Source organism: Anarhichas minor, unplaced genomic scaffold (genome assembly GCF_050575085.1).
Source record: "Anarhichas minor isolate MPS153535 unplaced genomic scaffold, ASM5057508v1 ptg000006l, whole genome shotgun sequence".
Classification (NCBI taxonomy): Eukaryota; Metazoa; Chordata; class Actinopteri; order Perciformes; family Anarhichadidae; genus Anarhichas; species Anarhichas minor.
The window spans coordinates 5,552,451-5,577,829 of record NW_027466452.1 but is presented as its reverse complement, the minus strand read 5'-3'; the positions used below and the strand labels follow the sequence as shown (position 1 = coordinate 5,577,829).

Here is a 25,379-nt window from a genome sequence, read left to right as displayed (position 1 = left end):
CATAAAAACAGGCATTCTTTTCTTTCATTTAATGAAATAAGCCGAAGTTATCTAATGTTTAATATCACTAACAGCCTGAACACGAAAAGGTCCAAAAGTGGAACAGAAGAATAATAAACACAATCTGACCCGACATCGGGTTCTTGAGGTTTCCATACTCAGTATGTACTACATTTGTATTTAGGTTTGACACCCACTGTGCTCTCCTAAACAGTCTAATCAGTTCTGAATCCATTCGATTTCGGATAGATGCAATCAAATGGTGTGTAAAATGTCATCACTCGTATTCACACACACACACAATTTGGGGTACAACGGATCATAAAACTCACGGTTGGGATCGTTTAGCGGTTTTGAGTCATGGATTGGATCAGCACAAAAGAAAAAAGGGAGCAAACGTAACTTTTAGAGATCCTCCATCACGTTTCTCTGCTGCTGGTATCAACTGCTGATCGTTGGCGACACATTGGCCGATACAGACAGTTGTTCAAGGCTCCAGACTAGAGTTTTACCCAAAACAATAATCTCTAAATGTTATCCTTTTACGTTGTTATAGTCATCTATAGGGCAGTAGTAGTTTTAATTATGTCTTGAAGCAGCTTAGAGCTAGTGAGAGGAAGTTAAACAGCTCATTCTTCCCTCTCTTCAAACAACTGTACTCAAAACGTTATTTCACACTATAATGGCAACATTTAGTAATTAATCTGCGGTTCACATGCATGGCGGACGGTGAGGGGGGGGGGGCCTACAGATCAACGATGGTCCGTTACACCACTACATACAATCGCCATCCTCTCACCTGCCAGGGGTAGAAGAGAGGAGTCTGGTCCAGTTGGACTCTGAGAGGAGCAACGACGACCAGCTCAAACAGCAGACCCAGCAGCAGAGGAATCACCCCAGCCAAGAGCACGGCCACCACAACGGTCTTCAGGATCTGTTTCCAGGCAGACATCACATCAGAATACAACCAGTCACCACATATTGCGGTCAGAGCTTATTTTTAGGGGGCTGGGAGGACCAGAGAGACACATTACCATGAGGGTCCACTCTTGGACTTTGACCATGATGATGGTCCGTCCCTGTGGCATCCAGGAAAGCATCACGGTGGCGCCTCGGATTGACAGCCAGCAGATGTACAGCCCACTGGCCGCTGTGTACAGCTCATGCACCATGGCACTGCCCATCCAGAAAGACATTAACCAGCGGCCCGCACACACTGGGGGAGGGGGAGAGGGGGAGACAGGCACGGCATGGAGGCGTAAAAGAATGACGCAGAAGGAGAAAAGTAAACGGTAAAAAGCAGAACGTTTGAGCCCACAACTTACCCGGCAGGGTGAGGCAAATCAGACTGGCCAGTAGCAGCGTCACACACATAAAGGCCACCAGCAGAATGATCTAAGCAGCAAGAAAGAACAACAAAATCACATGGTGTGGGGAACATGAACAGCAGCACAGCTTTTAACAGCGGCAGAGGATAGGAGTGGATGAGAAGAATGACAGCTGGGAGTCACCTTGAGGGGGAAGTTGACGGGCCGGTGGTACGGCTGGAAACCCACAGGGCCGCCCTGCTGCAGAATGGCCTGATGAGCGGCGTGAAGCCCCTCCCCCAAGCCAGGCATCCTGTTGTTGTTATGGCGACCAGGAGGGTCGTTGTTTGGTTGGTGGTCCTCGTCTTCATGGTCCCCCAGCAGGTAGGAGTGAAGGTCTCTGTGGGGAAGGCCATCGACAATGTCGGCAAAGCGTTTCAGAGATGGACGGAGAATATGTCTGTGTGTGTGTGTGTGTGTGTGTGTCTCAGACATACAGCATGTATCCAGCTGTGAATGTCCAGGCGTGGATGAGGCCTTTCAGCCACTGGCGAGTGTGACCCTGCTCCAGCAACGCCGGCAGAACAACCTGAAGCAACAGCAGCTCAAGTGACAGCTCGCTGACGGGGGCGTCGCTGCAGACACAAGACACGAACCAAACTCAAGTCCATTTATAAAACACCGTCAATGTAAGGAGAAGCAGACACTCTTAGTTGTGCCTTAGTTGAGACTAGACGATGTCGTCTTTAGCTTTGAGACACAAAGAGACGGAGGATAACTGGGTTTTGTCGTGTGTACCTGTAAAGCATGACGTTGTAGGGCAGGAAGGTTGGGAAGAGCAGTTTCATGATTCTGATAGGAAGCCAGAGCATCAGCAGAACTATGGAGCCAAACACCACCTGGAAACACACAGAAAGAAAGCAACAAACCAGTGTTTGTTAGCAGACGTGTAAAGTATCCCCGCACTATCACACAGACGGACAGGAAGTCACAACACGCATCGGGCCATCGTTCTGTCATTCACACAACGATTGTCCAACCCGGCACCACCTTGTACCTCAGGACGATCCAGGTGTTTCAACTAAAAGGTTCCATCTGCTGGCTCTACTCCACCACCACCACCACCACCACCACCACCACCACCGGCATCCAGACCCAGGGGGAGTCTAGCTTTCTCCTTTGTTCACAGGCCCTACGCTGACTGAAGACGCATCACATCTAATCTAAAGTCCTTCTCCTCAATGCAAGTCATTATAAACTCACAATCAATCTCCTCACATTGAAATGTGCCCGAGTTGTCATTTTGCACATTTTAACAAGTTGAGACAGGTGTTTTGCTTTAACTTATCATGATAAAGTAAATGTTGGTTACACGCTGTAATGGCTATAGAATAGAATAATGACACCATCAGCGTTTAGATTGGTTCCCTATAAGCCTCACTTTCATTATGCAATCCCGTCTGTCACCGGGTACAAATGCGTCAAACAAGCGCAACCACAACAGGAAGAGCCTGGTGCTTCTGTTTTCCCTGACAGCTATCAGTAGCTATCCCAGAGTAAATGGCAGATTTGGTTATTTGAATTGTAATATCACGCTTCAAGTTTGTTTTATTCTGGTCTCTGAAAGTCTGCACAGTATTTATAAATGTATTTGACTTTATACAACAGCAGATCTGGCCACTGAGGAAGAGGTTTGGGATGGAACAGAGCAGGAGGATACTTGACTGACCACAGAGAGTATGAACCTCCGCAGGTGTCTGTAGATGGGCAGGTGGATCATCTCCTGGACGGGGTTGAAGTCTGGATCGTTCAGGTTCCTGAGGAACCACAGCACACCAGGCCGGAGCACCTGCAGCCGCAGAAACACGCGCGACATTTTTTTTAAAAAGGCTGGAGATGGTTTCAGAGTTTCTTTTACACAAGTCGCAACACATCATTGTGAGCGGAGTCCTGCACCGACCTCTCGGAGCAGAAGGATGAAGGACGCAAAGTAGAAGACGTAGACCATGCCGACCAGCCAGTGGAGGAACATGGTGGTGCCGGGGGCCGAGTCAAAGCTCTGCTCCCTGTCTTTCAGAGTCGCATCAAACATCTCCTGCAACCACCAAAGGACGGCCTTTATTGTGTGTGTGTGTGTGTGTGTGTGTGTGTGTTCAAAACCAAGAACTAAATGTGTTTTTAAGAATTTGTCCAATAAATGTAATATTTTGAGGTTTTTTTCAAAGTGAATCAAATGTCTTGATCAAATGTGTGGCCACTGGATGATCACGATTGCATTTGATTGGTTCGTCATTAAGAGTCAGTACGTGACGATATCAACGGGATCAAGTGAGTTTCTTACCAGCGAGCAAATGTCGAGCCACCAACCGCAAATCAGCGGGAACAAGCCTATCTCCATGACAACCAGCAGGGACACCTGAGACATATGAAAACACAAATTGAGTTTCTTTGTTCCTGTAATCAGAATGTACCCGATCATTACCGTTTAAACGTCTTTAACTTACCTTCACAACGATGTAGCAGACACCCAGGAGTCGTCTGGACCGCCGGAACTTCACCAATGAAGCAAACGCCTGAAGGAGGCGCGGTTAAGGACTGCCACCGGAAATGTGAGGGAAATTACATTCAGTGTGTACTTTAAGCATCTCTCAGGAGCACAGTTTGTACAGAAAGATAGAGCACTGACCTGACATTTAGGCTTCCTGTACGACAAGAAACATTTAGTAAAGTGTCACAAACACAAACAGCTCTACACAGCCATAATAAGCAATGCTACGGCTCTTTAAATATAACGCGCTGTATGCAGAGGATACATGGCAGACGATGAGAGCTCCAGCCAGGAGGATGTAACCCACTGTGGTGGTGACGAGGCCGTCAAAGTGTGACGCTTTGACCTGCAACCAGATAGAATAGCGTCATCAAATCAATCCCATCGCTGCATGTAAAAAAAACAAAATAATAATAACAGCACGGCCGATGCACTTACATATTCTTCAAAGCCCAGGCCGACCACTGAGAAATGGCCGATGTGATACGGGCAGAAAGCTAGAGGGAAGAATCTCTGGTTTAGTGGAGAGTGTACAAAAGGCACGCATGACTGTCTTTAGTCAATTCATTAATTATTAGTTTCATATAATAATAATAATAACGGCAAACAAAAGGCTCGATTGATTCTCAAAGGTAATGATTGTTTAGTACAGCCGCACTATGCTGCAGGTTGAACTCACCAAAGACCAGGATGAAGAGTGTGTTGAGAGACACCACCCAGAACACATGCTCCTAGAGAAGACACACAGGGATCGCAATATGTGCGACCCATCAGTAATAAATACTTGCATGTGGTTATACATTCCCCTGGACACACAGTGATCCATTACAACGGTAACAGACGGTAGATCCCTATGCAGTTAGCCGGGGTGGCTATTCTAGAGCGCTACTCTGAAATGATGCATGGAAGCATCTTGTTTATTTGGAAAGCTGTAGGGGGCTCGCACAGCTTGCCCCGATACATGACGCATCGCACGGTTCATCGTTTCCCTGGATCTCTACAAGGGAGGATGCGAGTGCAAAGTTAGCATCCACGGAGCCACGATGGCCACATTTATAGGAAATATGCTCATTTCAGGCACACTTTGCATAAGAGTAGAAAGAGTGTGTGAGTGTGTGTGTGTGTGTGTGTGTGTGTGTGTGTGTGTGTGGGGACTTACCAGGAAAACTAGGGAGCCATCCAGCCCCAGCATCTGGGACACAAACAAAAAAAGCAATGTCATAATGATCCTTCATGATACATATACCAGTTCCACTAACTGCTGCCATTATTAATAGCATCTGCAACATCTACTAATACATGTTTTGACAGGTCGGCTGCAAACAGCTTCCCTGAAAGTGCTGCAGACACACACACAGCACACAGAGATGGATATCTCCCGTCACAGAAGCCTTTAGTCTGTCTACCTGCTACCCTGCCTGCACACTTTGCTTTTCTAGCATCGCGTGTACCAGCTTCATCACACCACTTTATGAGGGGGGGGGGGGAATTGGAGACAAAAAAAATAATAGATTCCCACCCTTTCCCAGGTCAACTCCTCTGCTGCACGGTCCCACTCCAGGGCGTTCCAGTTCAAATCTTCTGCAAAGAAGGAGAAGGAAACAACTGAAACAGCGGGGAATGCCTACATTGTGCAGAGAAGATATGCTTCTGTGGCTGCATTACCATGTAGGCTGTAGGCTTCTAAAGTGTATCCCACTTCTTTGGTCCTTGTGTTTACACTGACCTTGTCCTCCATTATTGGCTTCGGCAGCATCCTCTTCCCTGCCCTCCTCGTCGTCGTCCTCGTCGTCTTCCTCCCCGTCGTCGTCTTCGTCCTCGAGGTCAGCCTCGTCCCCGTGGTTGCCGGCTTCATGCGGGTTGGCGGGCGCCTGTCCGTCTGGGCCTGCGTTTGCAGGCTGCGGGGCCTCTGCGGCGTCCGCAGCAGCCTGGGCGTTGACGCCGACGTTGCCACCTGGAACCTGTAGAATCAACAAACAAAAAAGACATATTACAGTTCCTAACCTACAGCGTAGCCAGAAGCGTGCTTTGCGAGGTCAAAACTAATTCACATCAGTTCATCCTTGAGTCCAGGTTGACGTTTGTTCCTAATTTGAAGGAATTCCCTGAAGGTGTTCTTGAGAAATCGCGTTCACAAGAAGGGGTGGACTCCAACATCTGATCTGTTTGCTCTTGAAATTTGAAAGAAATTTCATCAAAACAGATCAAACTAAGAATAAATGCCTTAACTAATCGCAAACTCCTCTGGCTTATCATTTAAAGATATGAAGCTGTCATTGAGCCAACTGTGTCAGAGTGCAGTAATGGAAGCTCCTGCTTCTGTGTGCAGATAGACGTCTCACTGATCTCACCTCGTTGGCTGGTGCTGGACCATTGGGCTGGTTGGGAACAGGAGGGGGCTGGTTCTGCTCTAACCACTGGGGGGCGCCACCGTGGACAATCTGCTCTCTGAGCCACACCAGGCTGATGAAGGCGCACAGCGTGCAAGTGACCACAAAACAGCCCTGGAGGCAGTCGGCGAGCAGGTTTTGCCTGCGAGGAAGAAAAGATGCACGACGGTGTTATCAGGTTGATCGCGGCACGATCACACACTATGTCGCTGCGAAGAGCTGGACAAAAGGGAAAGAAAAGATGGCGTGGCGGATGGAAGGAGCTTTTGTGAATAACCGCACTTGGATCACAGATAAGATCAGAACATTCAGTCTTTATGGGACTCCGGTCTATAAATATGGAGAACACATACAGCTGCAATAAAGAGGATACAGTGTGAGAGACCAAAAGGGCAAGATCAAGACCAGAGAGTAGTTCAAACTTACGTGGAAAGCATATCTAATGGCAGGGTGAGGAGAGAGCTCACAGAGCCGGTGAACAAACACTTGTAGATACGACCTGTTAGAAAAGCAAAGAAACAAACAATCTGAGAATCTTTTCTGAAAAGCGACAACTGGTGTGAAACAAACTTTAATCTACTTTAAGTGCTTCTAAGTTTTAAACAAGTGCTTAACGGTCATTTTCTTGTCAACTATTGCCTAAGCATTGTTAGAAGTTACACTAAAAACAGTCTGCAAATCTGATCAATTCTCCTTTCATTGACAATGACTTACATGCGGTGAGAGGCACCACGCCCAGCCAGGCGAAGGCCACCAGCGTGTAGTGGAACCAGTATCTGATCGCTGTTCCAATACTGGTGACCAGCCCTGCAAAGATGTCCTGCACGGGCAAGCGGGAGGGCATGTCTGGAGAGTAGACTGGGGAACAGCGACAACAAAAGGGTGGTTTAGAGGAGCCAACAACAAATGAATGCATTTTAGTGTACTGGTCCATTGTACTGACAAACAAACAACTTACTTGGTGTAAATGCAAACCTGTGCTTGCATAATTCACAGTATTCTTTCCTGCTGTGTTTCAACCACTGCAGTAAGCTGTGAAAACAAAAAGGACACCTTTGTGAGTTTACTCTTTTTTTATCCTACGTGTGCAGTAGTTCCTCTGTGGTTCTGCAGGAAAATAACACAACTTTCCCATGATGCTTCACAGCTGAAATGTAAAATACTTTCATTATGTCTGCTCGTTAATGTTGTTCAGATGTGTAATTAATTCTAAGCTACCCGAGATAATTATTTTTGCCGTGTTGGAATAAACATCAGCAACATCTGTGAAACAGACAGCAACCTGCCTTTAACCTTGTAGATACAATGAAAGGAGAGGAGAGAGGAAACAATGAACGCACCATTCCTGATGGATGAACTTGATGCTGCCGGTGCAGACACAGGGGTGGTAGAGCGGCTTGTCCTGGGAGCCCTCTGACCGGCACACGCGGCAGATGTCCCCTGCACAATAGAACATAACTTGATTTCATACTCCTGAAATATTCTCATTTCATCCACTAGGCACGCTGCATTTCTACAAATTCCCCTTTCGCAGATCACTAATTTAAATTAGTGATCTGAAGTTCTACCTTGATTCAGACTCATGACACACCTTTGATGTAATGACAAATGTTTGATGACCAAATGAAAATTGCATGCAAGCTTTTTTGGAGCATGTGAAAGTTTCAGTATTTAAACATTTAGCTGTATTCAAAATAGGAACAAGTGACGTTACGCTACTTCACAATGCACACCTGGACACAGAACACCAAGCTCCATGCCCGCACGTGTTGTCCAATATTTATCTAAATTAGTCCGAGCATAAAGACTTGAGGATGTTAACGATATTTCATATTTATACATGTATATGTCAGTGCTATATTGTAGAACCAGATTCGTGGATTGACAGGGTGATGTGTCACCGTTACGTTAGCTAAAATAAATGATCATACTGTGAGTTAACTTACGTCACATTATAACGGTAGCGTCACACTTATTAAGCTCATTATTAAACTTAATCTAGCGTTAGATAATAAGCTAGCTTGTTAGGAACGACTTTAAGGCGGCCGTCTTCTAGGATGTGAACCAGCACATCCCACTCGTGGTAGCTGTGGTGTTTATTTAAAGCAAACAGAAAGCTATCGCTGCTGACGTTTACCTCTTCACTTAACGGGTGCAGCTAATGCTAGCGTTAGCTAGCTAGCCAGCTAATTGGCTAGCTTAGCGGTTTCTTCAATAAAAAAAAGTGAAACTTTGTCGGAGTGTAATACAATTCTGAACCGGGTCGTTACCACTGGCAGCGCGTAATAACGAGTTAGCATGTGATAAAGGCGTCGTGTGTATCGGAGTTGTTAGTTAACACGGACAAGTTGATCAAGTTTTAATATTAGCTACCTTCCTCAGCGGTGTCCATCTCGGCTAATGGGGCGGCCTTGCTCCACAGTCAGTCAGTGTAACAGCGATGACTGGTAGCCATCTACATGTAAACATTTCAAGTAAGTGTTTAGCTCAAGCTCTGACTATCTTTGGCGTGACCATACGTTTCATAATAAAACCTTTCCCCCCTCACAGTGCATCAGCTGGCGGCCAGGACATGCTCAAAGACACAACTAGAGACTGTGCGGGAGTTTCACCACTAGGTGGCAGCCAAGCGCAACACACCTTTATTTATAAATACACAAGCCTGAAAACAGAAACAGGATAAAGTGCAGGAGCTTTCTGTAGAGGCTGTACAAAATAATGTGGTTGGCAATCTTCTGTCATCAATACCTTTGTCTTTTTGGAAATAATAAACAATTAAACTTTCTATTAATAATCAAGTCATGCCATCAATCATGGCACATACCATTTATTTCTACTTTCTCAAATCATTAACTTTTTATTCCTGGTCTGGTTTTGAGCCTCAAACATGTGCCAAACATGAAATGCCAGACTGATTATTCCCCCGCTTTAAGCATGAGTACGCAGGTATGCAGACATGATGGGACTGATGACCCTGTGAGGACTGGAGACTACTGACTTAACATGAATGTAATCACTCATTGAGGCCATTGTCAATCAATTGCTTTTCACAACTTGGTTCAATCTCACACTTAATCTAACACATTAATGTGGAAGGACGTAACACTTTATAGCACCTTTTTTAACAGTCTTCCCCAGCCATTTCAATTCCACCCCAGAGTAGAAATTGCATGGGTGTAAAAAAAAAAAAAAACACCGAAGGGTTCCAACATGTGATGACAAATTAACAAGAGGTGTTGACATTTATGTGTGTGCATCTGGTGTTGCCATTCTATGTTGCAGGTGTGATTTAAATGTCTTGGCGTCATACACCCAAACGGTGTCTATGCCCTCCCCGGCGGTGTGTTCAGGGACCCAAGTAGGGAAGGGGAAACGACAGGCCACCACTTTGGCTGTGCTCGGTAACTCGCTTGCCAGCTTCAGCTCCAGCTGGTCCATCTGCAGATAAGGACAGCAGGAATCAGGACATCGAGAGAAATACTTTAGGATTCTAAAAACTTACGTGGCAAGATTTTTTTTTAAAGAACTCACCATTTGAGGGACTCCGAATATGACAACATTGGAATACTGAGCAAAACTGACCTAGCAAAAGAATCAGAAACATTCAGAGAGACATAGTGAAAATACCTGTATGTTTAATATCACCTCAGAAAAAAACATCAACTGCTATGATAAAATAAATGCATTCCCCCAAAATGTGGTCCCCACTTCTGATTACTATGTTAATCAGGTATCACTGACCTTCCACAAGTCCGAGATGTGGAAGGAGGTGGAGCGGTGGACTCCCTCCCTCATGGCCTTGTAGCGAGAATACCACACCAGCCAGGGGTTCAGCTCAAAGCCTGACGCTTGAAACCCATGCTTGGCCGCGGCGATCACCTGCGAGGAGGAGGGAGGACAAAGGGAAAGTCCATGGATCAGCAACATAGTGTCAACAATGTGCAGCGGACTGTAGCAGCAGTTGGATGTAGAGCAAGTCTGGTATTCATTTTGAGAGCACAACTCACACATAACATCTCAGTGAGGCTATTCAGTTAAGTAACTTCCTTTGAGAATTGAACTACTCTCCTACTCAAATTATAAATAAATATAAATAAACAATGGTGTTGGTGATATGCACATTACACTGACTAAATCTCAATTTCCCTGTGGTGACATGTCACATTTCCCTTTTATCTATGATTTACACCTCATTCTACTCTACAGTAAGTATTTCTGGGACGTTTTAGTCAGCATATCGAGCACGCTCCCAACACCATTGCTTATTTTGTTATGATGTTAGGGTTTCATTTGTTTGGGCTCCACAGGGTAAGACAACACAGCACTCACTATCCTTCCATCTCCACTGCCAATGTCCACCAGGGTCCCTGATCTGGCTCGCAGACTGCCGAGGACATTCTCCACCTGAGCCGTGGTCGCTGGGACGAACGGGAGGCAGACTTTTCTCAGGGCAGGAGCGAGAAACGGAGCAGCCACCGCGTACAGGGCGACCAGCGAGCCTCCCAACACGCCCGTGACAACGACACCCACGCGACTCACCCTGCTCCTTTTCTCCTTGACGTCGCTCTTTAATTGTCCCGCCACTGCAGAGTCCGGAAAAAGCCCCTCTTGTGACATGTTGCCAGTTTAACGGAAACGGTACACGTTATAAATACGTAACGTTCGCTAACTTTTGCTGAACTTGAACTGCACGAATGACAGCAGGGACTCTGCTATAGTTTAGCGACCCAATGTAAATGTCATGAATGGAATCTGTATTATTCAGTCCACACCTGCTCATTCTGCAAAGCCAAAAGCGCAAAGTATTAACAAAATAATTAGCCACTGAAAAAAAAGCAATGGTCCTGTTATTCGTGCATTCTAATATGTGCAGCGCTCTTTCTCATCCGACAGGATGACAAAGCTAAGCGAACGAAGGTTCCTCTTTGCCATCGTTCCCTGGTGAGTGACGTAAGTGCAAATCATTTAAAACGAGGTGACAGCCTACAAACACACACACACACACACACACGCACACATTGAATGACAATGCCATAGTGCCATGCAGAGTAAAGGGAAAAAAAGACGTTTAATATAAAAATGAAACAGAGACAGCCATACAATCAACAGAAGAAAATCACCCAGAACAAAACGGGACAAATCTAATTGAAAACACATAAATAAACATCAATAAATCCACCCAAACAAGGAAAAACAAACGATTAGATAATATATCGATTTACACAGCAACATACAATATAAGTTTTAAGCCAACTGTATTATATCTGCAAAACAGTATTTTGCATGTTTCTGTGTGTGCTGACTTCAGGCCTATGACTAATAGTATGTTTCCAACATATCCTGTCCTTGATAATATATATTCTGATTTGATTCTGGACCTATGCTCAACACAAAAACCTGGAGTGGCCTAAGAGTTGCAACATTTTTCTTGCTTTGGTGGTGCCATGATGTCCACAAAAGGGGCACAAAAGGGTCTGCGATAATAATAATAATAATACATTTTATTTATATAGCGCTTTAAAAGGCACTCAAAGACACTTTACATGTTAAAAACAGAAACAATAGAAGCATTTATAATAAGAACAAAATATACGACATAACAGTAAGAAAAAAATAAATAAAATAAAATAAACATGAAAAGAAAGAAAGAAAACATACATGACTGACTTTAGAGGTTAAAAGCAGATTTGAATAGGTGAGTTTTAAGTGCAGTTTTGAAAGTGGCAAGTGACGAAGAATGTCTGAGGTGTTGGGGCAGGGAGTTCCAGAGGGAGGGGGCAGCAACGGAGAAGGCCCTGTCCCCCCAGGTCCGATGCTTGGACAGAGTAGGGGGGGTAAGGAGGTTGGCGTCAGCAGATCTGAGGTTGCGGTTGGGAATGTGATGGTACAGGAGGTCCGAAGGGTATGAAGGGGCAAGGTTGTGGAGGGCTTTGTAGGTGATGAGGAGGAGCTTGAACTGGATTCTTTGCTGTATGGGGAGCCAGTGGAGGTTTTGAAGGACTGGGGTGATGTGGTCTCTGGTGCGGGAGTGGGTGAGCAGACGGGCAGCTGAGTTCTGGATGTATTGTAGTTTATTGATGATTTTGGTGGGTGAGCCGTACAGGATGCTGTTGCAGTAGTCCAGTCGAGAGGTGATGAAGGCGTGGATGAGTGTTTCAGCGGCTGCGGAGGAGAGGGAGGGACGGAGACGGGCGATGTTTTTGAGATGAAAGAAGGCAGTTTTTGTGATGTGATTGACGTGGCGTTCATATGAGAGAGTTTGATCGAAGATGACCCCGAGGTTACGGACATGTGTGGAGGCAGGAACAGTGATGCCATCGATGCAGAGGGAGAAGTCGTGGTGGGAATTGTTTAATGATTTGGGGCCGATGATGAGGACTTCAGATTTGTCGGTGTTGAGTTTGAGGAAGTTTGCTTGCATCCAGGTTTTTATATCTGTGAGGCAGTTGGTGATGGTGGAGTGGATGGTGGGGGTGATGGATTTGGTGGAGATGTAGAGCTGGGTGTCGTCAGCATAGCAGTGGTACTGGAGACCATGGTGGCGTATGATGTCACCAAGGGGGAGCAGGTAGAGGATGAAGAGGAGGGGACCGAGTACTGAACCTTGGGGGACACCTTGAGAGACTGGGGCTGTGTCAGACTTGAATTTGTTGATGCTGATGAACTGTTCACGGTCGGAGAGGTATGATTTAAACCAGGAGAGGGCTGTGCCAGTGATGTGGAGGGAGGACTCGAGACGTGAAAGGAGGATGGAGTGGTTGATGGTGTCGAAGGCTGCGCTGAGGTCGAGCAGTATCAGGATGTTGAGGGAGTGTTCATCAGAGGAGAGGAGGAGATCGTTGGTGACTTTGATGAGGGCAGTTTCTGTGCTGTGATGAGATCTGAATCCGGATTGAAATGGTTCATATAGTTGGTTTGAGTCCAGGTGAGTTTTCAGTTGATGGGCAACAATGCGTTCCAGTATTTTAGACAGAAAAGGGAGATTGGAGATGGGTCTGTAATTGTTGTGAATGTCGGGGTCAAGGCCAGGTTTTTTGAGGATGGGTGTGACTGAGGCGAGTTTGAGGGCGGGAGGGACGGAGCCAGTAGACAGGGAGGAGTTGATGACAGAGAGGAGGTGCGGGCGGAGGGCCGGGAGACAGGCCATAACTAAAGTGGAAGGGATAGGGTCGAGGTCACAGGTCGGAGTCTTCATGCCAGAGAGTGATTTATTGAGATCCGAGGGGGAGATGAGAGAGAATCGGAAGAGTGACCGGTCAGTTAGTGGAGGATTTGCAGATACAGGGTTGGACAAAGCAGGGCTGGAAGTGGCCAGTTGGTTGTAGATGGTGTCGATTTTAGCTTTGTAGAATGTAAGAAAGGAGTTGCATTTCTCTGCTGTGGAGGAGTGGGAGAGATTGTCCATAGGTTTGAGGAGTTTGTTTATTGTGGAGAAGAGGACCTTGGGGTTGGTGGAACCAGAGCGGATGATGCCAGAGTAGTAGGTGGAGCGAGCAGAGTTTAAAGCCAGTTTGTATTGCTGTATGTGTTCCTTGTACGCCAGGGTGTGAACTGTGAGGCCGGTTTTTTTGGAGAGTCGCTCTAGTCTACGTTTCCGGGATTTCATGAGGCGGAGTTCAGGGGTGAACCAGGGAGCAGTGTGGGTGAATGAGACAGTTCTGGTTTTGAGAGGGGCAAGCTGATCAAGGCAGGAGGATAGTGTGTTATTGTAGAGGTTGACCAGGTCTGAGGGGGAAGGGCTAAGGGAGGGGGAGAGTGTGGAGAATTTTTCAGTGAGACAGGCTGACAGGGATGAAGGGCAGACAGACTTGATATTTCGGAGAGTGATGGTGCGCGTGAGTTTGGGTTCTGGGATGGGGATGTCGATCTCCATGATGATGGCTAGATGGTCGGAGATGGTGAGGTCATAGCCGGATGCTTTAAAATGTGTGGGAATTTAATTATCTCAGCGTGCGTGGTTATAAATCCTCCTTTGATCCGTTCCTGTCGAATCCTGACTGTTTATTTCCCTGACACTCCCACATCAAAGAAAAGTAATATTAACAGTTGCACCAAAACTCTTCGGCGGAGAGATATTTTATTATAAATACTAGTGAAAAACTGTACAGATCAACAGTAATTCATATAAATCAAATTGAAATCTATTAAAAACAAAATAAAAGTCAGGGTTGTCACATCCCCAGATAAAGAATCAAGGTGATGACCTCCTTTCACCCCTATATCTTAATTTGTCGCCTTCTATTAGAAGTCGTTGGACAGTGTACGGTGGACAGCGTGGTCCAGCCCTGACGCGCCTCTGTGGATATGATGGTGGTGCATGTAATGCTGGCTGGTGGTGGCACCATCATCCACCAGCGCATCCTCCTCCTCCTCCTCAGCCCTGTACCCCTCCGCCCCGTCCTGAGAATAGCTGTGCTTCATCACCAGGATGCTCCTTCGTCCCGTCGGCGTGGTGTGGTGGGAGAGGCGCGGTGACTGCTGGCCCACCATCATCGGCGGCAGTGGCGGCGGCGAGAGAGCCCCCCCGTCGGCCGCGATGGTGGGGTCCCTCACGCTCAGGTTGCTGCGGCTGCCGTGGACGCTGCCGTGCACGCTTCCCTGAAAGGAGCCGCAGTGGTGGTCGCGGATGCACTTGGAGGAGGAACGGCGGAGCTTGTGGAGCTTCTCGTAGTCCTCGGCCATGGCGGCGTCGGTTAGGTCGCCGGACGGTGCGCGGCGCATAGTGCAGAGCTCGTAGTGAGGGGGCTCAGAGCCAGGGTGGAGGAGGGCCGGGTCAAAGTCATCTCTGTGGAAAAGAAGAGACAAACACACACACACAAACACACACATGCACACAATGTCAAGGAAAACACAACCAAATCTGATTGTAAGTGTCCAGACGCTAACAAAATATGTTGTTACCTCTACGGGCCTGTGATTTGTGCACTCATGCACTTTCTGAACTGCACTCGAAAGAATTTCGTTGTTAACAAACCATTTAAATTCAGCAGCATCTCACGAAATCTAGCCAAACAATCTGCTTAAATTAGCTCGTTGAAATAGCAGGCTCCCAAATTTTTCACATGTATTTTATATATTATTTACACAATAAGAACATAACATAAATTGGCCCTTTAGTTATTGCTTTACTCGGTAAAACAATAACTAAAGGGCCAATTTATTTAGTAAAAAAGTAAAATATACTCAAATAGGAACTGGTTACGGTGGCACCAGATTGTTGAGGTCAAGCTTTTGTCCACAAGTTATCAAAGATGTTTTTATACATTTTTAAAGCTGCATTAACGTTTGTTTGTTTTTTTGCTAATTGGGGACAGTGGAAAAAGTTAAAATAAATAAATTTGACCTAAATTTGTTTGCAAAAAGTTTCCAAAACAATGAGATGAAGCTAAGAACTAAAGAGAATTTACAGAAAGGATTGCCACTATCGACCCCTTTTACTTTACACGTAATCATTAGCAGTGGTGGAAGAAGTAATCAGATCTCTTTCATAAGTAAAAGTAGTAATACTATAATATATATACACTGTTGAAAGTAAAAGACCTGCATTCAAATTTTACTTAAGTAAAAGTAGTAAAAGTATAGAAATATTAGCATTAAAATACGCTGAAAGTAAAAAAACTCGTTACGCAGAATGGCTCAGAACATATAATATAATATACATTATATTATTATTGATGCATTTATGTGTTTATCTTTATATACTGCTGTGTTGCTTAAGCTAATATAATACATTATAACATATTAGTTGATTACACATTTCTTTAAAAATCTGAATGAAATCTCACCTGCGGATGATGTATTTCTTGCGTGGCTGTTTGACCTGGATGATGACAGAGATGATGAGCAGGATGACAACCAGGCCACAGGTTACAACAATGATAGTGATGTTAGTGTTATCCAGCGTGTCCAGGATACTGGCTTTCCTCTTTTCTAGTTAGGGAGATAACAGAGAGAGGAATAACGTATGTGTTCAGCCGCAGTATGGCTGCTTTCTCAGCCTTTGTGTCAGGGTACCTTTGCAGTGATTCTCGTCCCATGGGTAAACACAGTTCTGGATACCGTTGCAGACCAAGGTGTGGTTGATGCACATGTTGCTATGGCAAAAGAAAGTTTCCTGTTCACAGGGAGCTGAAAGAGAAAAGGCAAGAGTCATGCAGCTATACACAGCAGACTGAATTGTATTCGTTAGATGATATTCAGTGGCTCAATTTGCTTGTGTAATGTACTATTATGTAATATTTCATCCTTGTGCAGAAGTGTACATTGCTGTTTACCGCTCTGTCACAGTGGACATTACCACCAGATGGAAGTAGGACATTTTTCAATATTGCTTTTTGTTTTTTTACTTTTTTAGCTTGGCCAATGGGACGCAGCAAGTTAAGAACACACCACACATTGACATTGTCTCTTTATAAAGTTGCTTTCACACCAAGCACAGGTTTTTGTCTTAAAAGTTACAACGGAAATTTATAAAAAATGATTTTATGGTTTCCTATGAATGCCTGCACACATGTGCAGAACTTGCTGGGGAAAAATATTTCCTTGATTTCAGCGGATTTCCACATGTTTGACCATGAAATACTTTGTTGTAATTAATGTCATAAAAAATATTGCAGTAATAATTATCCATGTGCTTCTGTTTGTTGCACGGAGAGTATGGATTTTAGGAGCAATGGTCGTTTCTTTTCAGAGTTAATGCACCGCCGGACAAATGGGCTGTCTGCCCAATGGCATTTTTTTTAGACTATTGGTGTTTCGGAAATGTAAGGACGATTGGAAATAAAGATCAGTATATGGCTTGTGATCGCCTATCAGCTGGGATACAATGACGATGGTAATGTCGGTGACATGCACTTGCTAAAGTTATATGTTGGTCACAGAACAGGGCTAGCCACAGAAGCTACCGTTAGCTTCTTAACATTCTCTGTCTGGATAGGTTTTGGTTGTGTTGAGTGGAAAAATGGACGAACCGGAACCGGTGTGTGTATTGCAGATTTGCTGTATTCCCACACCACATTTTCGACTTGCACTGGCGAGAAACGGCTTTTAGTCTCCATCATCTGAGGGAAGTAATAAATAATGGCTTTTTGACGGCTAAATGCTCCGTTATGTTCATCAGCTAGTCACAAATGTTGTCTCTTCGCCATTTAGTGCTGGTCCGGTAACATACAGTTCATCAAAGTTTTTTTGCTGAGGCATGGTTGATGACCACAGAGTCTGCAGGCTGTTAAACCAAACAATTAACTATAACAACCAATTCAAAGCAATTCACATTGCAATTAGCCATTTAATCCAAAGTTAATACAGAATATTGATTAGTGCAGCAATACATTTGAAAATTGTTGTATAATTGAATGAAGGCTTTGATCTCGACATTCTTGATTTAATGAGAATAAAACCAACAAAATAACTGAAGCCGACTTGATCTGATGAACATCTTATATCAACACAACTAACCTAACAGTCATTCATCATTTGCTTTTAAAGTGAGCACTTAAATCGCTAGCTATGCCCTGTGAAAGTATGGTGCTTTTTTTGGATTTGGACTAATACACCTTCTAAATAACCCTTTTCAAGAATGTTTTTAGTGACATTTTCAATGTTGAAGACAACTATAATATAGAGAAGTAACCAAAATGCTACTGGAGAAGCTATTTCATTAATTATTGGGATTTCTACTCTCACATATGGATGGTGTGCGCCTGCAAGATAAATGGAGATGTACTCACGCTCATGGAAAGTTGTAAAGAGGATCCTGAATTTGCTCTTCCTGCTTCCCTCATCTGCCCACAGTCTCACCACGCCCACAGAGGAGACCAGCATGACATCGTTGGCCACCGTGGAGCAGAACTTATTCTTCAGGTGCTCAACCGAGCTGCTGCCGTCATAGATGGCAACGAAGTTCCGTTTGCACTCATTCGAGTTGTGCATCTCATACTCCAGAAAGCGCATGTAGATCTGTGGGTAAAAGGCTTTCAAAGGAGTATTCCACATTTTTTACAACAGCCAATTCACCTTCCGCTAAGCCCCGCCCCCGCTGCTACAGCCATCAGCCTGTCAGAGCTACCATGGAGCCCACACTGTCACTAACTGCACTCCCTGAGGAAATATCACATTTTTGAAAAAAGGGATTTCTGAGAGAAGCAGACAGAAGGATCTACAATATGAATTTTAAAGATCCAGGATGTCTGATTCATCAGCAAAAACAGGATGAATAAATAAAAATAGAAGCTAAAGCCTACAGATTACAGTGTAAAAGTGAACCAAAACATTACCTGGCGATCGGGACAGAAGACAATGAAATTAAGTTGCTGTAAAGCCTGGTAGCTCTTTATTTACTGTTACAATTGTTATAAGGCTAAAGCAGCATATGTGGACATTCAGTATACCTTCAGTAGCTAGCCTAGAATAGACGTGCTAACGCTAGTTAACGATGTGCTAAAAGTGGCGTTTGAGAAACGTATAAGTTATCCTCCTTCAAGGATCAATGTTTGACTAACTTGACCAACTTTAAATCCACTATACCAGCTTGAAAATAAAGAAAATGTTAAACAACTGCATGAGAATCGACGGAGCAGAGCCGGATAATTGTCGTACCCTGGTCAGAGCTGGCCGATGCTATGCTATGATTGGCCAGTCTGTGTTTGAGGGGCGAGACTTAACGAAGGGTCAGTTCACCTGTTAACACAGTGACACCAAAATTATCCCTCATTCATTTTATGGCTTTTGGTCATATGTTATCAATTTAACAACATTTGAGCAGAAGATCGAAAAATGTTAAGTACATAATATATCATACAAGGAATGCGTTGGAACTACTCATGGACTCACGAGAGGCTGAAAATTGGGGGGGGGAAATGTTTTTTTGTTGTTGTTGTGAGATGGACAAGAAGGAAATTTGATTACTTGTTTGAATTCTTTGAAATGTTAGAAGTGCTTTTGGTCCAACCTCCCCTTGTCCAACCACTTAAAGTCAAATTTACAAATAAGTGTAAACCACAACATACATTTACATGTCACACCACCACCACATAACAACACCAACAACAGTTTGACATATACACACCCTTGATTTTGGTGGAGCCTTGATGTACCACCTGCAGTCCACAGCCTCAGTCGGCAGCGCCCGGCTCTCCCCGGCTATCTGGGCAGATTCCACATAGCCTTCTGGACCGCTCAGCTCAAAATCACAAACTGTGGATAACAACATTTTTGGGTATATCAATGTGAAATTGTAAAAAAAATGGTATGCTCAATATTATCCCTTCAGCAAAAATGAGGACTTAGTCACATAATATAAATGTAGGTCAACATCTGTATGAAGACATATAGCTGGTACTGTTATCCACAGTTGGCAGTATCTGCATTTAACCTGCAGCAGGTCCAATAGGACATTGTAACATAATAACATAAATTAAATACTCACATGGCAGAGCTGGCAGTTCCCCAAGCCCGTTGAACTCCGGATCTAAAAGCAGAACATAATATGTTTCCAAACAAATAAATCTTTGGAACATTTACTCAAGTCTCTCCACAATCAGGATGATCACATGAAAATGAAACAATTTCAAACTCGTACTCCACATGTATGGAACATAAAATGCTTCTCACATTGTTATTGATAAGGGTGAGTACCGAATGTGATCTCTTTATATTGATTTAAACCTGGATGTTATTTAAAACTGCTCATTTGAAAGAATATGTGAACCTGCGCTGAAGTATTCGAAATGCGTGCATGCAATATTCACCGCAGTACATTTAGTCTGAGAATAGAGAAAAATAATCCGGTGCCCGAAAGATACCACAGAATAAAAATGATAATATTAAAGACATATTGCAAAACAAAATCACAGCTGGCCAAGGTTTACACATAATCTATGTACCAACTCATTCCCCCTGCTCTCATTTAAACTCCCCAGATGCCCTTCATCAAAAAACACACACTATTTCTTTTCCCTGTCTCGCAGCATGCGACAGGGAAGGGAAATTGTGTTCTAAACCTTTGTGCTGATGAATCTACTTGCGAGGTGGATTATAAATCCTGATATACTGGCTTAGTTCGGGACAGATTAGGCCCCACCAGTGGCAAATCACTTCTTTTTTGTTTTCTAAATTCTCCTGAAGACACGTAGTTTGACATTGGGTGAGGGGACACTTCAAAGAAACTCAATTAAATACCAAATAATACAACATATACAATTGACACCCAATCAAATACAGGAAAGAAATGTGCTTTAAAGGACACAGTGTGGAATGGAGAGTGAGTTTATTTGTTTATTTTCCCACATCATCAATTTTTGTCATTGGTAATGCAACACATTGGTCAGCAGCTGTGGTATAAAGGAGCAGCTGATGGACTCAAATCGGAAAAAGAGGACTCATATTAATCCCTTCATGTTTCTTAGCCCTGCCTCTGCTTCAGCCTTGTCCAGATTATTCACAATCATTCCTACATATAAGTGTGTGCCACACCCACAGGCTGTATACCCTGTAAGATATAGGATGGTTGATGTAAATCAGTTCTAAATATCTTCATATTATTCAGCTTGATGAAGGTGTGTGGTACAAACATACTATTGACTATTGGATGTTTCATTTTCCAGAGGATGCAAATAAGAACAAAGTTACAAACCTAGTGACTAGGTTATATATTTAGGTTCTGCTAAATGACTAGCGCGCACACACAGATGTGAGCATAAACTGGAGGAACACATGCAATAACAATAGGAGTCTCTGCTAAAGTGTAAGCAATGATAGCATTCAGTAGCTGTTGCACAATGTGTTTGCAATGTCTAAGCTAGCCAACATTAGACATTAAAAGCATTTTGCTGCAATTTGCAGAGCAAAGTTGTTGTTGTTTTTATCTTTTGCTCACACAACATATTAACTTTCATATTAACATACGAGAAATTAATGTTGCTGAGTCCTTTTTCTGGGGACGGAAAAATAATGTGTTCATGCTCTGTCACATTGTTCACAACTTGCTTAACAAAACCTGATTAATGCTTAATGCAGTGTGCATTGACAATTTCAAACTACTGCAGTTTAGACCTGTGATGAGTAGAATTAGACAGGAGATTAGCTTTTTGGCATGGGAGACGCTACATTTGATGTAAACAAATTATCTGCCAATTATCAAAAGTATCTTATTTAAGGAATAGTTCATGTTTTTAGGAGCCTGTTTATTGTTTATTTTTGCTATATTTGTTGAAAATTATTGACAGCAATCAATAAATCAAATGTTCTGTCAAAAAAAGAGAAAATAATCCGGTCTCTGTGGCTGTCACAAGACTGTATTAAACCCATCCAATCATTTGATCCGGCTCGAATTAAATGATTGGATGAGTTAGGGTTAGAGTTACCTGCCAGTCGATTGCCAACAATTGCCAAGTTGTTTACGTTCATAATGATACATCCCCCCCCCCCCCCCCCCCCCCAGCAACTTAAAATGTATGGGACGGACTCACAGGACTCTAGTCTAAAACTGAAGCATCCCTTGCGGAATGAAATTATAATCTACAGAGGGTCAAACATGTTTAGAAGAAAGAAAGAAAGAAACACGGTTGGATGGCTGGATGGGATGCAGATTAATCTTTGCCCCCCCCGTCAGTGTAGGTGGCCTATAAACTCTGCTGCTAATGAAGCCTCTGCCTTGGACTCTCTTAAGCTGCTACTGCGGCTCAGTGCTGACAAGCTGTATTCTCCTGAAGACAAGCTTTCATTAACTTGTGTGTGTGTGTATGTGCGTGTATTTGCATAAATGCTCGCCTCCTCTCCTCTTCGTCAGCTGCAGCTGCTGTGCCTGCACTACAAATGAAAATGAGAGTATACGTTTCCAGCAGCGTGCCACCAGAGCAATATCAAAGTTGCAATATGTAACTTTTTTTTGACATCACATGCAAATGTGTGTCAACATGTGTTTTAATTGGAATACATGATCTGGCCGAAAGGGGGCGAAGACACAAAGGGAGGGACTGTGTAAAAGAGAAAGCCAGTTTTGGCAATGCAGCAGCCAACATTGTGAAAATCACTGCATGGTGGTGGATTGGGAGAGAGCGCCAAAGACAGGAGTTGAAGGGCTTAGAGTCGTACTAATACTCTAACATCAACCCTGCCAGCCGGCCAGAGGGCCAGCTGGTATGATACAAGATCAACGATATAGCAGAAATGATAAATTACGCCCAAAACGACAGGTGTTTATGTGACGTTAGCGCGACAAAGTCCATGTAGGGGGGAGGTCGGGGTGGAGGGATGAAACAACAAAACATCTGTCGACGCTGTCTTTTTAAAAGCATGGCCACAGTCATCACGCACCTTTACCAAGTGACCTTTACCACTTTTATTTCACACAACTACCCAAAAATTCAACACTTTGGAAAAAGTAATTTTTTTAATTAAACCAGCCTAAATAGATTAATTAAATGGGACATGCCATGAGAAACTCAGTGCTCAATGGGTATCAGGAGAGCCTACCAACCCACAAACTGTGAAAGAAAGGCAATCCCTCCCTGAGTTTTTTTAACATTAACGCAAATATGTTCTAGAAACCAGAATTACAATATGAACCTGAAAAAGATCACGATATGTCCCCTTAATGACAATGAAATGGCAGAATTTCTATGCAAATGTGGTCAAATGAGGACAGACTCTGGATGGATTACATATTATGATTTTTATTTTTTTTTACTTTTCAAATTTAACATTACGTTCCTCCATAAACTAGATTATGTGACCAGAGAAGAAATTGGATACACTATTTTCCTTTCTCTTGCTTGAATTAACACCGCTTTGGCAAAGTTTAGAGGTCACAACAAACCTTTAGTTCTTCTTAGTAGAAGTAGTTTGGTTAAGAAGAAGAAGAACATATGCTTTATTAATCCTGCAAGGGCAAATTACATTTTTTACAAGCCCAAATTCCGACATGCACAGAAAAGACCTATGCATGCTTTATTTATGTAGAGATGTGAGTTAAAAGGAAAAAATAAAACTCTGTCTTTATGTTTTTGGCCACTTTTTTTAGGCAAATGTCTTCGCACACAGTTGTCTATAAATATTTAGCAGACACAGAGCAACACAAGCTTTAATTTTTAGCTGTTTTTGTGTCCTCCTGATGAATGTAAGTTCAATATTCGCTCTCCCTCCAGCTCTGTTTTGGTCTCCACCAACTACTAAGGGAAATATCTGTCTCTTTAGCAGCTTAATGCGCCACTACCTTCACTATCTATTCTCTCACTTTGCCTGTCTGTAGTACTGGGCAGGAAGTGTGCTGGGGATTTATCAGAGCTTTCCTTTTATCAACATCAAGTTTAGGAGTGACCTAAAACTGTTGGGTTAGCGTTAGGGTTAGGGTTAGTTAGGTTAGGGTTGAGGACCGTAAAAACAAAACAATGAGCTGAACGATGCTAAAACACTACAGCTGCAGAGCCAGGTGATAATTGGGTTCATCGCTACAAGAAAACCCTTTTATTAAACACAGTCATGTGATCCATTGTTAATATAAAAATACTGATTAATGCAGCTTAAAGCTTAAAAAGTATGTATAAGCACGCATTCCTGGTAGATTCATTTGTACGCCTACCGTTTACCCATATCGTCCATCACTCACCTTGCGTGAAGTTATACCGGGCAGAGAAACCGATGGCCTCCAGTTCACCATCAGCCACAAATTTGATATACAGGTACCTCCCACTGGAGCGGACGTACGCTGGGCTTTCCTGCCCGCAGAAGCGACCGAGGATTGGAGAGAAACCGAATGGCCCATCACGGACCTCGATGTGGTCGAACTTACACTCCCAGGACGGCTCGATGGAATATTTGTCATCGAAGAACAACTCAATGCACTGTCGGGGAGAGGCTGCAGCAAGGGGGGGGGGGGGGGAGAGAGGTTGAGGACATGGTGAGATTAAAATCAGGAGGGGGTAGAAAGTGAGTAAGTGGCTAGAAATGACAAGTGACAAAGCCTCACCTTCTATGATGTAGACACATTCCTTCTCAGGAGGGTATTTCTCAGGGTAGTTGGGAGAGGTGAAATACCCCCCCTCAGGCTCCTTCACCCAGGTCCCACACTGCCCTGCTGGTGTCACACCCGAGTTGTTCTTCACTGCTGGAGAAGCAGGACAACAGGCAGATGAAAGTGTCCAGCACAACACCAGCTGTACAGCTCTTTGTGTTTGTGGTTTCTTCTTTTTAAAAGCGTGGATTGATTGTTGCATACTTTAATATTATAATTTTGTATTGTGTACAGTTCAAATAAGTGGGTTTTTAATCAAACTCCTGTCCTTGTTAGCGTCACAAAGCTAAATTAGCTTCCCGTTTTTAAATCGTGGGAAACTATTTACAAAGGAAAAAGGCACAATTACTTAGTATTCCATGATTAGCAAACTGGTGATAAAATATTTCTGTTATTGGATACGTGTTAATATGTCCATCTAACGATGAACGTTTCTGATCTGACTTGATGTGTTAATATCGCTTTTAGTGAGATGTTATTTACTCACGCTGATTATTTTCACATTTGATCCCCCCATTAATCATTCAGTTGTGTTGTCAATAGAAAAAAGTGAAATAATGCTAATCATATTCTGATATTCTATTCTAAACCACATTCCAGTCATATTTTTTTTTCTCCACAAAGTAAAAAGTATAAATATTTTTAAAAAGTAGGCTACTCCATAACAGTTTTTTAGCACTGCTCTGTACTGATGTGCTACAACCGAAAATTCCCCAAAGTCTTACAACAGTTAATAGTGAAGAATGAGCAGTGACTCAGGATGCGATGATTTACCTTGAGCTTTTATTTTGGTAGCTGAGACACCCGACAGCTCAGGTGAGATGAGGCTTGCTGCTAAAGCTGAGAGAAGAGAAGAGAATTGAAAATTAAGATTATTTTTTTCTATTTGTCAGAAAATCAGCTTGAAGTAATTCTTCTAAGAAATAGAAAGTATTTTTCAAACCAAAGACATACGATAATACACCAGGAAGCACACACCATAAAAACAGGATTATAAACAAATGCTTTTGATTATTTTTCCTTAAAGGCAAGGAATTTAAAATAAACAATACAATTTGCCTACATTATGAAACAGGGTTCACAGCTGTAAACTCACCAATGGGCAGCAGAAGTTTGTGCACCAT

General features: G+C 43.5%; 3 protein-coding genes and 1 long non-coding RNA gene across 6 annotated transcripts in view; 1 reads left to right on the top strand and 3 right to left on the bottom strand.

The window, feature by feature from the left end:
• The window catches only part of LOC142935549 (E3 ubiquitin-protein ligase MARCHF6-like), a 13,388-nt gene extending 4,577 nt beyond the window's left edge, over positions 1–8,811 (bottom strand). Inside the window, exons 1-22 of one of the 2 annotated variants that reach the window (XM_076079977.1) lie at positions 8,619–8,811; positions 7,586–7,685; positions 7,204–7,277; positions 6,960–7,103; positions 6,672–6,744; positions 6,207–6,387; positions 5,582–5,816; positions 5,375–5,436; positions 5,015–5,047; positions 4,535–4,586; positions 4,294–4,352; positions 4,121–4,201; positions 3,812–3,880; positions 3,649–3,723; positions 3,268–3,402; positions 3,037–3,156; positions 2,106–2,206; positions 1,805–1,942; positions 1,512–1,707; positions 1,326–1,395; positions 1,035–1,216; positions 800–934 (exon numbers count right to left, since the gene is read on the bottom strand). In XM_076079977.1, the coding sequence (XP_075936092.1) occupies positions 800–934; positions 1,035–1,216; positions 1,326–1,395; positions 1,512–1,707; positions 1,805–1,942; positions 2,106–2,206; positions 3,037–3,156; positions 3,268–3,402; positions 3,649–3,723; positions 3,812–3,880; positions 4,121–4,201; positions 4,294–4,352; positions 4,535–4,586; positions 5,015–5,047; positions 5,375–5,436; positions 5,582–5,816; positions 6,207–6,387; positions 6,672–6,744; positions 6,960–7,103; positions 7,204–7,277; positions 7,586–7,685; positions 8,619–8,637 (2,334 nt within the window). In that variant the 5' untranslated portion in view covers positions 8,638–8,811. The remainder of the gene's footprint in view (positions 1–799; positions 935–1,034; positions 1,217–1,325; positions 1,396–1,511; positions 1,708–1,804; positions 1,943–2,105; positions 2,207–3,036; positions 3,157–3,267; positions 3,403–3,648; positions 3,724–3,811; positions 3,881–4,120; positions 4,202–4,293; positions 4,353–4,534; positions 4,587–5,014; positions 5,048–5,374; positions 5,437–5,581; positions 5,817–6,206; positions 6,388–6,671; positions 6,745–6,959; positions 7,104–7,203; positions 7,278–7,585; positions 7,686–8,618) is intronic. The other variant, XM_076079986.1, reaches the window with a different exon arrangement.
• On the top strand, positions 7,986–15,331 carry LOC142935584 (uncharacterized). Of its 2 annotated transcripts, none has more exons than XR_012947897.1 (5): positions 7,986–8,719; positions 8,796–10,226; positions 10,608–10,883; positions 11,139–11,186; positions 14,491–15,331. It is a non-coding gene; the product is annotated as an uncharacterized LOC142935584 (long non-coding RNA). The 2 variants fall into 2 exon arrangements; XR_012947891.1 differs by having other exon boundaries at positions 11,139–11,195.
• atpsckmt (fATP synthase c subunit lysine N-methyltransferase) lies at positions 8,839–11,136 on the bottom strand. The gene is made up of 4 exons (XM_076080006.1): positions 10,575–11,136; positions 9,987–10,124; positions 9,777–9,827; positions 8,839–9,683 (listed from the first exon to the last, which is right to left on the bottom strand). The coding sequence occupies exons 1-4, from the start codon at positions 10,860–10,862 to the stop codon at positions 9,489–9,491; spliced, it is 672 nt and encodes a 223-aa protein (XP_075936121.1). The 5' UTR covers positions 10,863–11,136; the 3' UTR covers positions 8,839–9,488.
• On the bottom strand, positions 14,487–25,379 carry LOC142935562 (neuropilin and tolloid-like protein 1). The gene is made up of 10 exons (XM_076079996.1): positions 25,352–25,379; positions 25,030–25,095; positions 24,211–24,345; positions 23,851–24,099; positions 19,672–19,713; positions 19,312–19,439; positions 17,975–18,203; positions 16,260–16,373; positions 16,031–16,175; positions 14,487–15,030 (listed from the first exon to the last, which is right to left on the bottom strand). The coding sequence occupies exons 1-10, from the start codon at positions 25,377–25,379 to the stop codon at positions 14,487–14,489; spliced, it is 1,680 nt and encodes a 559-aa protein (XP_075936111.1).

Bases quoted from the DNA above. Each gene is read 5' to 3' on its own strand.
- LOC142935562 (XM_076079996.1), bottom strand. From the start codon at position 25,379: ATGGTGCACAAACTTCTGCTGCCCATTG. The intron at 25,096-25,351 runs GTGAGTTTACAG...CTCTTCTCTCAG, and splicing joins CAAACTTCTGCTGCCCATTG to CTTTAGCAGCAAGCCTCATC. The intron at 19,714-23,850 runs GTGAGTGATGGA...TTCTGCTTTTAG, and splicing joins CCGGTATAACTTCACGCAAG to ATCCGGAGTTCAACGGGCTT.
- atpsckmt (XM_076080006.1), bottom strand. From the start codon at position 10,862: ATGTCACAAGAGGGGCTTTTTCCGGACTCTGCAGTGGCGGGACAATTA. The intron at 10,125-10,574 runs GTGAGTGCTGTG...TCCTCCTCGCAG, and splicing joins GCAGTGGAGATGGAAGGATA to GTGATCGCCGCGGCCAAGCA. The intron at 9,684-9,776 runs GTGAGTTCTTTA...CCTTATCTGCAG, and splicing joins TATTCGGAGTCCCTCAAATG to ATGGACCAGCTGGAGCTGAA.